This window comes from Vittaforma corneae (assembly GCF_000231115.1).
Source record: "Vittaforma corneae ATCC 50505 unplaced genomic scaffold supercont1.23, whole genome shotgun sequence".
Taxonomy (NCBI): Eukaryota; Fungi; Microsporidia; family Nosematidae; genus Vittaforma; species Vittaforma corneae.
The window spans coordinates 1-11,778 of NW_006889856.1; the positions used below are offsets into that span (position 1 = coordinate 1).

The 11,778-nt window shown below is 35.5% G+C and overlaps 7 protein-coding genes across 7 annotated transcripts; 5 read left to right on the forward strand and 2 right to left on the reverse strand.

Moving 5' to 3' along the window:
* Positions 1-44: 44 nt before the first annotated feature.
* On the reverse strand, positions 45-1,211 carry VICG_01943 (pyruvate kinase; the record flags this gene model as incomplete). The annotated part of the gene is made up of 1 exon (XM_007605326.1): positions 45-1,211. One exon carries the CDS (start codon positions 1,209-1,211, stop codon positions 45-47), a length of 1,167 nt encoding a protein of 388 aa, XP_007605388.1.
* Positions 1,212-1,424: 213 nt separating this feature from the next.
* VICG_01944 (uncharacterized protein) lies at positions 1,425-1,583 on the forward strand (the record flags this gene model as incomplete). The annotated part of the gene is made up of 1 exon (XM_007605327.1): positions 1,425-1,583. The coding sequence occupies one exon, from the start codon at positions 1,425-1,427 to the stop codon at positions 1,581-1,583; it is 159 nt and encodes a 52-aa protein (XP_007605389.1).
* A 735-nt stretch (positions 1,584-2,318) lies between these two features.
* VICG_01945 (small GTP-binding protein domain protein) lies at positions 2,319-4,886 on the reverse strand (the record flags this gene model as incomplete). The annotated part of the gene is made up of 1 exon (XM_007605328.1): positions 2,319-4,886. The coding sequence occupies one exon, from the start codon at positions 4,884-4,886 to the stop codon at positions 2,319-2,321; it is 2,568 nt and encodes an 855-aa protein (XP_007605390.1).
* Positions 4,887-5,631: 745 nt separating this feature from the next.
* Positions 5,632-6,465, forward strand: VICG_01946 (uncharacterized protein; the record flags this gene model as incomplete). Its single annotated transcript, XM_007605329.1, has 1 exon — positions 5,632-6,465. One exon carries the CDS (start codon positions 5,632-5,634, stop codon positions 6,463-6,465), a length of 834 nt encoding a protein of 277 aa, XP_007605391.1.
* A 289-nt stretch (positions 6,466-6,754) lies between these two features.
* VICG_01947 (uncharacterized protein) lies at positions 6,755-8,704 on the forward strand (the record flags this gene model as incomplete). Its single annotated transcript, XM_007605330.1, has 1 exon — positions 6,755-8,704. The coding sequence occupies one exon, from the start codon at positions 6,755-6,757 to the stop codon at positions 8,702-8,704; it is 1,950 nt and encodes a 649-aa protein (XP_007605392.1).
* VICG_01948 (uncharacterized protein) lies at positions 8,686-10,656 on the forward strand (the record flags this gene model as incomplete). Its single annotated transcript, XM_007605331.1, has 1 exon — positions 8,686-10,656. A coding segment is annotated over one exon (1,971 nt), but the record flags the coding sequence as incomplete, so codon positions are not given.
* Positions 10,657-10,879: 223 nt separating this feature from the next.
* VICG_01949 (diphthine synthase) lies at positions 10,880-11,638 on the forward strand (the record flags this gene model as incomplete). Its single annotated transcript, XM_007605332.1, has 1 exon — positions 10,880-11,638. One exon carries the CDS (start codon positions 10,880-10,882, stop codon positions 11,636-11,638), a length of 759 nt encoding a protein of 252 aa, XP_007605394.1.
* Between the last annotated feature and the right edge of the window lie 140 nt (positions 11,639-11,778).

Here is an 11,778-nt window from a genome sequence, read left to right on the forward strand (position 1 = left end):
TTCAACTTGTACAATCAAAACAGACATAGTTTTGACAATATAAATCAATCCCGTTTTTGAATGGACTGTTTTTTGAAATAAATTCCTTTTGCCAGCATACTTTTTCTGTCTTCCGCTCCTGACCATTCCAATGTCTGAGCAGCAGATACAGTATCACCATGAAGATCTCCAATAAGTTGATTAAGATATCTCTCAGCATTAATCGAAACCATTCTCATAGTATCAACACATATGGCAGGATGTTTTCCAACTGCGGTTTCGGAGCTGAGCATTATACCTGAACACCCATCAAGTATGGCGTTTCCAATATCACTAATTTCAGATCTGAAAGGTGTTTTGGAATTCACCATACTCTGAAGCATTTCAGTAGCCATAATGATAGGCTTACTCTTAGATAAATATACAAGCTGTTTCTGGGATGAAAACAACAGCTCAACGCCAACGTCATTCATTAAGTCGCCGCGAGCAATCATTATTCCATCTGATACGTCCAAAATTTCTTTAATATTACAGATTGCCTTTTTAGATTCAATTTTTGAGATAATTTGGACAGTTTTATCTTTGATTAACTTTCTGATTTTAATGATATCCTTGGAAGATTCAACAAAAGAAACGAATATTGCATCAAGGAAATTTTTTATAGCAAAGTCGATATCAGATATGTCCTGGCCACTTAGAAAGGTTCTATCACTTTCTAGTGATTGAAAATAAACTCTTTTTTTGTTTTTTAATAGATGTTCACAAAGGGCAACTGTTTCAAGATAGTTATTACCAACGTGTTCAATTCTTAAAAGTAACTTGCTATCATCCAAATTAATCACATTACCTATGCACAATCCTTCTAATGTGTTAATATTGACACCAATCAAGTGTTTGTTTTTGGCCTCAATCTTTTTGTTATGTGCATACCGATTAAACTCATCCAAAAATACAATTTTGACATTATCACCTTCTTTAATATGCAATGACTCTGTGCAGTGAATTCTAAGTTCTGGGCCTTGTGTATCCAACGCAACAAAAATCTTAACCATATACTTTTCCTCAACTTTTCTAATATTTTCAATGATTTTTGAGCATGTTTTGTGCGTTCCATGACTCATATTCAATCTTACAATTGACATTCCATTTAAAAACAGCTGTTCAATTGTTTCAAAATTCTCTGATGCAGGACCAAGAGTGCATATTATTTTTGTTTGTGACCTTTCCTTCATAGGATTGGAAACAACAAATATTAAAATATAAGAAAATATGATAAATTTTGCTATCTTAGAAAACTTACACGGTAATATTTGTTACTGTTATTCAAGTTAAAGAAAAGTATAGCTTTATTTATAGAAAATGAAGCATATTTTTTACTGCATCTGCATAATAAAATGAGAGTACTTTGCTTCAAAATGCATTTGTTAAAATTTTTATTTTCACCCATGCTCTATTTCAAAATAGAGAATGGAAAGAGAGTGTACACACTTAATCCAGAAAATGCAGAGTGTGCAAAGCCAGCAAAATACTCTATTGAAGATAAGTTCAGTGAACAAAGAATAATAATGAAGACCAGATACAAGATATTCCCGTTTGATGATTAGACCCTTCCAAAGTAGGATTTAAAGAAATGTGATTCAATAAAGGAACTTGAATACTTTTAAATCGAATAAGTTATTTGACAAGGCTATTTAGTCAAATTGTTATGCACATAAAACGAGACACCTCCTCTTTACACTACTATAAAAATTTTGACAGGAGAGTTAAAATTAATATAACACTGCTGTCCACATCAACGAAACAATTTGTTTTGCATTCGTGTGATAAGGAATTTTTCAAACTGGACCTCCTTTTCACAACACATCCTCACAGTAAAGCAAGCCCCTATCGTGAATGCTACATCGCCAACTTGAAATTAGGCCAAATGTTCAAAACAGTGCAGAGCAGACATTAAGCATCACAGTAGAAAATCTCAGCAATCCAATTAAGCCTAACAATATAATTGATAGGCTGTGTCAAGTACTCAACTCTACAACAAATTTAATTCTATTATTTTTAATAGTAATAACATTGCTAGTATTTCTGATTAGATCAAATCCTAAAAAACAAGAAAAGCGATTAAATACATCCTTAAAAAGTAAATACGTGCCGCTTGAATAAATTTTAATATTGTTTTATGTGACATTACCAAAGCACCACAAAGCAATAAAAACCAGCTTAGTTTCGTATTAAATAAATATTTGACAAACCCACACAGTAGTTGCAACTTGATTAGAAATACATCAATAAAATATTTAGCAACATAATATTAAGTACTAAAATTAAGAAAAGAACTTTATTTAAAGCTCATCGAAGTATTCATTTGGATCTAACTTGGTAGTAATATTCTTATACTTTCTAACTTCGTTAACAACTACTGCCATTGTAGAGGTTGGTTTGTCAAGAGATCCAGGGCAACGAGCATAGTGGGAAAATACGAGAGAAAAAGAAGGTTGTCCCTTAGCCACTTCTTTAAGTCTCTTATTAATACCAAAAGATTCATTTACTGGCAAAAATCCCGAAATCAAAGCCATATTATTCTCGGTCTGCCAGTCTTCAATGTAGCCACGTCTATTTTTCAGAACTGACTCACAGGCAGAAGCATACTCAGTAGGCACAGAAACATTACAAGTAAAAATAGGTTCATAAAGAATAGGCTCAGCTGCAAGCAAGAGGCCCCTCACCAAATCTTCAACAGGCCTAATCATCTGATTGGCACCTCTGTGAATAGAATCAGCATGAAGGCTTAAGTCGACAAGATTAAACTTACCTGCTCTAATACATTCACCAACCATAGGCCCCTCCTTAGTTGCATGCTTAAATCCTTCAAAGAGATGCTCTTTGACTTCCATCATATATTGTATACCCTTAGTCTCATCAACTAGAATATTAAGAGGCTCAACTTCAGGTCCAAAGTACATAATACTCTTGATCCAATCATCATCCCTATTCAAAATTTCTCTAAACTTGGCTGCAATTTCTTTAGTATCTTTGCCCATTAAAGATGGTATATTATCAACAATCTCATCATCAAGTGGCTCACAAGTCATATAAACTCTGTTATGCTTGTTGGCTGATTTCCTCATCTTAGGTTTTGTAACCACATCAGCAAATCCTTCATAATACTTAACTTGAGGAACTTCTACATTAAATTCACATTTAGCATAGAAATTCTTCAAGTCTCCAAGAATAATTTCAAGATGTAATTCACCAGCACATGCAATTGTAGCCTGTCCAGAATCATTATGCTCAATAACACAAAGAGGATCAGACTTAGCAAGTTTCTCAAGACCTTCTTTGAAATGATTAAGATCAGATGATCTCTTTGGTGATACAGCGACCTTCACAACAGGAGATACAGAAAACTTCATAGTCTTAATATTGTAACAATTTTTAACGGTAGTAATAGTGCCAGTCTTTTTAAGGAAACCTTCAACACCGACAAGACCTACAATGTTTCCTGCAGGACAATTAGGTATGGGAATTGATCCCCTAGGATTCACAATCACAACCTTAGAAATACTCTTTTCACAGACATGAGGATTCTTCCTGGTTGAAGTGGAATCAGGCACATAGTCAGGATCCTGAACAAATACTTTCGTGCCAGGCTTAATATTGCCAGACAAAACTCTACCAAAGGCAACAAACCCATTGGTAGCATTATCAGGCACCATTTTAGAAATATAAATAGTAATAGGTGCATCGTCAGTGGTATCACACCGAGAGATAGCCTTGTAAACATCATCATCAGAAGGACCGGTATAAAGATGCTTTGCTCTTAAAGACTGGCTTTGCACTGGTGAGGGAAGCTTAGTGATGATTTGCTCAAGAAGTGTTTCAGCAGCCGGTAACCATATCTTAAAAACAACCTTAAACAAGGCCTTTCCACTACCAGAAAGCTCAGTGTTTTTAAAATCAATTCCGAACTTAGCAAGATAATTAATGATACCATCAATATCACCTGACATACACATATCCTTTACTTTATAAATAGGATGCAGAACATACACTTCAAAAGGTGAGAACATACCTTCAGGAATTCCATTCTCCTTTATCTTTTCAAATTTACAAGCAGGATCAAAAGGATCATCAACAGTACAATAATACTTTGAACTCCATAGAATCTTTGTAAATTGTTTTTCAGTGTCAAAAGTATGCTTATTACGTTGGGTTAAATAAAACCTCGCAAACTTATTGAGAGTGAATCCCCATCCCTGAAGACCGGAGCAGAATGAGACTTCATTGGCGCCTGGATCAAGTGACTTAATATAATTTCTTTTGTCACCAAGAATTGTTTGAAGTTTACAATTGAAACTTTCAATTCTCCTTCTTAAGACTTCATAGAGTTCCTTTGAAGAATATTGAAGCTCTAACATTGCTCTATCGAGCTTATTTAGAACTAGAGTAGGCACAATCATCTCGTCAATAGCCTGTCTCAAAACTGTCTCTGTTTGAACACAAATACCATCTACACAATCAACAACGACAAGAGCACCATCGGTAACTCTCAAAGCGGCTGTTACTTCGGAAGAAAAGTCAACGTGGCCAGGTGAGTCAATCAAATTAATTAGAAACTCATTTCCATCTACCTGTCCAGCCTCAGTATAGGCCTCTAACACCTCTTTATTCATACTGAAGTGCATTGATACCGCTGTAGATTTAATCGTAATACCTCTTTCTTTCTCATCTTCTCGAGTATCCATATATCTCCCACCATTACTTTCTTTACCAGCAATACGTGCTTTAATAAGTAAGCAATCAGTAAGGGTACTCTTACCGTGATCTACGTGAGCAATAACGGACATATTACGAATGTTTTTCGTGTTCTTCATGAGACCATGAATAATCTGTCCCTCAAAATCTGACATGGGGCTAAAAATTTGTTGGTTTATAAAAATTTTCAGAAAAGAAAGCGGGATCTTAGACTAAAATACTAGCTATCTATAAAAGCGTATTGAATTAGTACTAAAAGTTATTACATAAACATTAGCATATTAATAAAGGTAATGCCATAGTTTGTGAATGAATTTTACTTACATGTTTATTTAAATAATGCACAATTTATAATTCCAACACAACTTGTATATTAAATAGGCTATTCGTTTTATTAATGAAGTACGCTGTTCATTCATCTTTATAATAGTCCTTTATGCTGCTTGCATGAATAAAAGTTAGGCATTCAACATTAGAAAATACTATCCAGTAAACGAATGTATACTTGAACACAATAGATGACATCAGTAGCTAGAAATCATTTAATCCCAGATTTATCATTAGTGATCATTTCAATAAAAATAGCAATTCAAAAAGTCAAAGCATGTTTGATTATTTCAAATGAATTTATACATGTCAAAAATTAATAAGAAAATAATAAAATTTAATGATACAATTAAGCATATATCCAAAATGTTGAAGGATTTGATATTTATTACACTTATTAAAAAAATATTACATGAGTTTCAGTATTAACATTATAAATAAACTATATTTTATGTCTAATCATTCTAACAACAAAAATAGAAATAACACTTTCTTCTTAAGATTTTTGTAATTTAAATCCTTAAAATATCTTCAATTGTTAGATTTCAGAATTTTATTCACTTGGATTTGTTCATGCAGAAACAAAAAAATTTATGCTTACCCATGGAACAAATTGAATCTAAGATACGCAGCATGGATTCGGATTTATCTGAAAAGTTCGTCGTTACGGCATGTGAAGACTCTCTTGTGCGTCTTTTCACCATTAAAGACAGAAATATGGAGTTTCTTACTGAACTCACAGGACATACTGGTGTTGTAACAAAGGCGGTTTTTATAAATCAAGGAGAGCTGATCGCAAGCAGTGATTTTAGTGGAAAGCTCATTGTTTGGAAGCTCGAAGGGCATTCTTTTGTGAAGAGATCAGAAACAAAAGTGTCTAATGGACCTATCTATGACATTGCAGTGAGGTACACTGACAGTTCTTTTACAATATTCTGTGGATGTGATAATGGAATATTGAGGACTGTAGTCTTTGATAATAATTTCAAAGCAACAGTAACTGAACAAGAAATTCACCGATATGGCATTATTACTGTTAGCTGCAATCTACATTTTGTAGCAACAGGTGGATTGGACTGTACGGCAGCCTTAATTTCAAAAGATAACATTGAATACTTAAAACATCATCAAGGTGCTGTAAATTCAGTTGCATTAGCGCCAACTGATGATGAAAAACACACAATCTTAGCAACTTGTTCAGAGGATGGCAAATTGGCCTTCATTTTCAAGGAAGATGATAGCATAAGAACTCAGGAAATCAAGCTTAAAGAGCCATGCTATTCTCTTGATTGGAGTAAAACAGGATTTGTTCTTACAGTTGGATACGGATCTGAAGAATTCAAAAGTTACATTCAAGGTGAAAATGGTGAATACGAAGAAGTTCCAATGAAAAAGGTTGAAGAGTAAATGATGTGTGTTCTATTTTTGTACTCAAAACTAGTATATTTGTACGTAATAGCATATAATTTGAAAAAAGAAGTATTCTAACTGATATGGTTTTAAAATTCATTTTTAATTTGCATCTTTTAAAAATCAACTTTTCACATGTCAAAATGTATTAACGTGTATACAATCAATCATAAAACATTCTTCATTCTCAATTTCATCTTTCAACATGTACCAGCTTGAAACAGTGCCATATGAAACTCGCTTTTTGTTTTACATTTGATTTAAATATTCTTTAACAAACATTAATATGACAAGCAGATACTATTTTCTATTAAGATTGTCTCTTATTGCTTCACATAATGATCCAAACACGGACTTAGTGTTAGCAAATAGTGGAATGAATCTTGGTATAGATAATTCACTTGACAGAAGAATATTGAGTGATACTGCCAACTATAATAATATTATTGGAAGTGATCCTGAATTAGAAAAAAATGCTAGAAATATGAAGAGCTATTTGAATATGTTCAGAACTACAAACAATCCAACGGTTGAAGAATGGGTAAATATCAAAAATCTTGCTGTGAGTGCAGTCAGGGGAGATTGCGCTTCAACAGACAAGCTCTTTGAAAACCATGTCATTCCGAGAGAAGAATATGACAATTTGATTAAGAGATGTGGAAGACCAGGAATTAATCAAAAAATTGAAGGGCATCTTCAATTAATGCGGGCACAAGAAAAAGCTGGTGATACAATGGCACATGCAAATATGAACCATCTGAGAGACCATGAAGTCGCGCGTGAACTGAGTCAAAAGAATGGAGAGGTATACTTCCCCGGAGATTTCGCAAATCAAATGCGCACAGGAGAAGTTTTGGATCATGGAATACGTAATATGGATGCTGGCAAGGGAGCACACGATGCTATTTTTGCTGATCCATCTATTAAGCGAGATGCTGTGAACTATTTAAATAAAGATTATGAGCCTCTTAAGAACAAACTAGAGCTTATTGGAACACCTTTTGCCAGGGAAACTGTTGATAGGATGGACAGAACTAGGAAGATTGCAGAAGATGTCGTACAAGGTGTACCTGGCGCGGCTGAAAAATTTCTTGAAGCACAGGCTAGTAATAATCGGTTCAAGGACCGTGCACTTGAACACGAAGGTATGGATGCAGCTGTTAGAGATGCTTTGACCTTTACAAGTGAAACCGATGATCTAGGTTCGGTACGCCTTGGTCCACATGAAACACCACAGGGCAGTCGTATTCCAGTACCACCACGTCCAGCAGGCATTCCACGAGCTAGTAAAGTTGATAGTTTTGCTGATAGTGTCTTTGATGAAGAGATTCGCAAAGGACGGCCAGAAGAAGAGGCAATATTAAATTCAAAAGTGGCAAAAGTGGCTGCAAGTGAATATGAAAATAATTTAGCACATGGTATGAGCAAACCTGCAAGTCTTGATGCGGCAGTTGCTAATACAGCGCGTATCACTGGCAGAGCTGTACCAGAGAAGGTTGCAAGAGCACTTGAAGGTTATAGTTATGCTAATGAAGATGATATGGAATCTTATTTACCTAAAGCACTTGAGATAAAAGATCTAAAAGAGACTGAAAATGCACTTTTGAAAGAGGCTGACATGTTGAACCGTGCTGCTGACAAACATGATGGCGGAAGACAACGTATGGCGAAAGAACTGAAACTTATGGATCGTTTAGACCAACTTGAAAAGGAGAACTTGCCACCAGAACAAAAGAGGGAACTTGCTAAACTTTTGGAGAAAAAAGATCAATATGAAGCATCATTAGTGATGGATCAAGATAAGAAGCTTAAGCATCCTACTAGTTTGAAAGACTTGACGGAAATTAAAAATGAATTTGATGATATTAGGGAGAGAAATAAAAGAATTGTTGCAGATGAGAGAAGAGAAAGAGCCAATGCTGAACTTCATGCTATGCAAGATTATACTGATCATCCAACACATAATAAACCTCTTGAGCTCATTAATTCCGAAAATATACTTAGTGATGAGAAAAAAGAGGCAAGATTAGCTGAAGAACAGTTGGCAAAAGAAGCTGAAGAGGAGGAAATCATGGAGGCTGGATCAATTGCAGCACAAAACGTAAAAAGATTGGGAGGAAGTGATGCAGAGGCCGCCGCCGAAGCAGATCGAGCCGAGAGAATGAAAAGAAAGTTGATTGAGATGGAAAAGCAAAAAGAGCTAGAAGCATCAAAGATGTGCTTTCACCACAGGTAGGAGAGGCCAAAGCTGTTGGAGAGGCCGAGCATATTGCAACAGCTCATACTGGTAGAAATCCTGTTGGTAATACAATTGGTGATATTAATGGCCATATGAAAGCAGCTGCTGAGGAGGAGGGTGAAAAACAGATACAAAAACATATCCCAGCAGAAGAGCAACTAGGAATTGTTAAACTTTTGCCTGACAATATTACTCAAATGAATGCTGATAATTCGACTGTGGAGTTACCTCTAACTGGACTACCAAGCGCAAAGGCAGAGACAGCAGAGGAGGAAAAGATTAAGGAGGAGCTAGAGGATTTAAGAGATAATATCAGAAACAAGGTTACGAAAGAAAAATTCAACTCTGGGCTTGTGACAATCAAAGGTGAGGAGGGATTTTTGAATCTACCTGAAAGTTGCAAGGAAATTCAAATTAAAAGCGGAACAGTGTATTTTGATCAGGCAGGATATGATCGCATGGTTGCTCAAAATCTTGACACAACACCTTTAAAGCCAGTATTTTCAAGAGGAAGCCAACCTTTATATTATAAAGCTGATATTAAAAATATGAAAATGAAACTACCATCAGCTCTTAACACCAATCCACAAAAACTACTATTTAATGAGTATGAAAGTATAAATATTGAATTTGCTAAGAAAATTGATATATTAAATGGTGTTGTAGGATGTGAAGCCTGGGACAAATTCAGTGCGAGAATGAGGCCTAAGGTTTACAAAGGGGTAAGCAAAGGAGCAGACGAAGTACCAGAATACATCAAGAAAGAATTCGAACAAATTGAAAGTATGAAGGATGGAATGAGGGATGCCAAGGTTAATGTGATAAGCAACCCAGACGGATCAGTGATTGCAGAGATCAAACCACAATATGGAATAAGCACTAAGATGTCACTTGGAGAAGCAGTTAACAAGGCTGCAGCGATGGCAGAAAAGAAATCATTGGCAGGCATGTCTGAAAATAACCTGAATGTTGGGCAAGATGAAAAGGTAGATTACACAAAAGATTTCATGAACAAAGTTGAAAAAGATTTAAAAGCCAAGCAAGGCAGAGAGGAAGTCTTAAACGAGAACAATTCATTAGCTGGTGGAATATCCGAAACCATCAAAGGCTTGAAGGGAACTATCGGAGGTTCTGAATTGATCAGAAAACACAAGAGAGAAGGCAGTGATCAAGAGACGATTGTATTTAATGAAATGGCAGAAAGAAGTGGAGGAATGGCTCAAAGAATGAAAATGCAACAAGACGAATTTCTTGAATCTCTTAGCAGAGTCGATCATGCCACTATTTCTGAACTTTTAAAACACTACCATGATGCTTCTAATAGTGTCAATTTTCAAGAAAGATTTTCAGAAACTGACCAGTCTCAGGTCGATTTTATGAGCAAAATCAAAGAAATATTTCCAGGCAAAAGCTCCTCAGAAGTAATGCAGATGTTCTTTGAAACATTTTCAGATATATTTAAGGGTCCAAGATCACGTTTACGTGGTGGCTCTGCAGCAGGCAAAGCATCACCATCTTATGTTGAAAAATGTCCATTAAGATGCTATGACCCAGTTCTAAAGCGATGTAGAAAGGATTGTATGGGCAACATGAGTGCAGTAATGAAATCCAAAGTGACCAGACTTGTGCCTGGTGGCCAACCCACCCAAAGAGTGGTCACACCAGACAATATCATTATCTCACAGCCACTAGCATCTATGCCTGTTCAAAGAGTAAACATTGCTCAAAATGCCATTACCCCACCACTACTAGCCACACCTGCTCCAATACAATCTCATGTCGAACAGATATCACCATCTGAAATTTGTAAATCAGGTCAGACGCTTGGATGTATTCTTCAGAGTCAGGTACCTGCTTTTTCATCACAGGCCCAAACAACGCCAGTGATAATGGTGCCTCACGTTCATAATCATCCCGTTCCATTAGTTTTCAACGGTGGTCGTGTCTAAAATTAAATGTGCTGAATTAAAAGCTTTTAGTATATTTTATGCCTTTTAGCCTGATTCTAAATTTTTATGCATTGTGGCATTGTTTAATGCTTCATTTAAAATTCTTATAAGTGTCATATAATATTGATAGGATCCAAGCACTCCAAATAAGCATATTGTATGCCATGAATCATTTAATATTAAATGGCAGATTATGTTTTAAAGCTTTTAAAAAATTTACCCAATGCTTTTTATTATCGGAATAGGACTGAATAATTACAAGGACATTTCACTGAGAAGCTTAGAAATTCTCAAAATGGCCGACAAAGTTTATCAGGAATGCTATACATGCATTCAATTGAGTAGTTTTAATGAGCTAGAAAGGGTCATTGACAAAAGTATAGTTTTAGCTGATAGAAAGCTGGTGGAGGAGACAAATAAAATTGTGGAGGAAGCCAAAAACTTCAATGTTGCATTTCTTGTTGCAGGCACGCCGTTCTTTGCCACCACCCACACGGATCTTTACCTAAGAGCAAAGGAAAGAGGCGTTCAGGTAAAGGTTGTGCACAACGTTTCCATATTAAATGTGAAGGGGTGCTATGGTCTATATTCATATAGCTTTGGAAAGACCATTTCCATACCGTATTTTACAGAGAAAGTAAAACCAATATCATTTTACGACAGTATCTACAGCAACTACACCAGCAATCTTCATACGCTCTGTCTTTTGGATATTAAGACAGACGAGAATAGGTATATGACAGTAAATGAAGCACTGGAGCAGCTTTTATACGCCGAAGAACAAACACAAAAGGGAATTTTGAATCTAAAAACAAAAGTTTTTGCGGTTTGCAGGTTTGCCACAGATGAAGAGTTTGTGTGCTATGACAGTGTGGAGAAGCTACAGCAAATGAACTTTGGAAAACCGTTACACTCCTTGATTATACCGGCAAAGCTATCATGCATAGAAGAAGAGTTTGTTAGCGAGCTTTTTAAAGAATAAATCAGTGTTCTAGCAAAATAAGACTCAATCTATGTTTATTTAGTAATACAAAGTAAAACAGCCAACAAGAATAAAGTATTGCATCACAGCATACTATTTATTTATTACTAATGAAAGCATTCTTGTTACCACAATAGAAA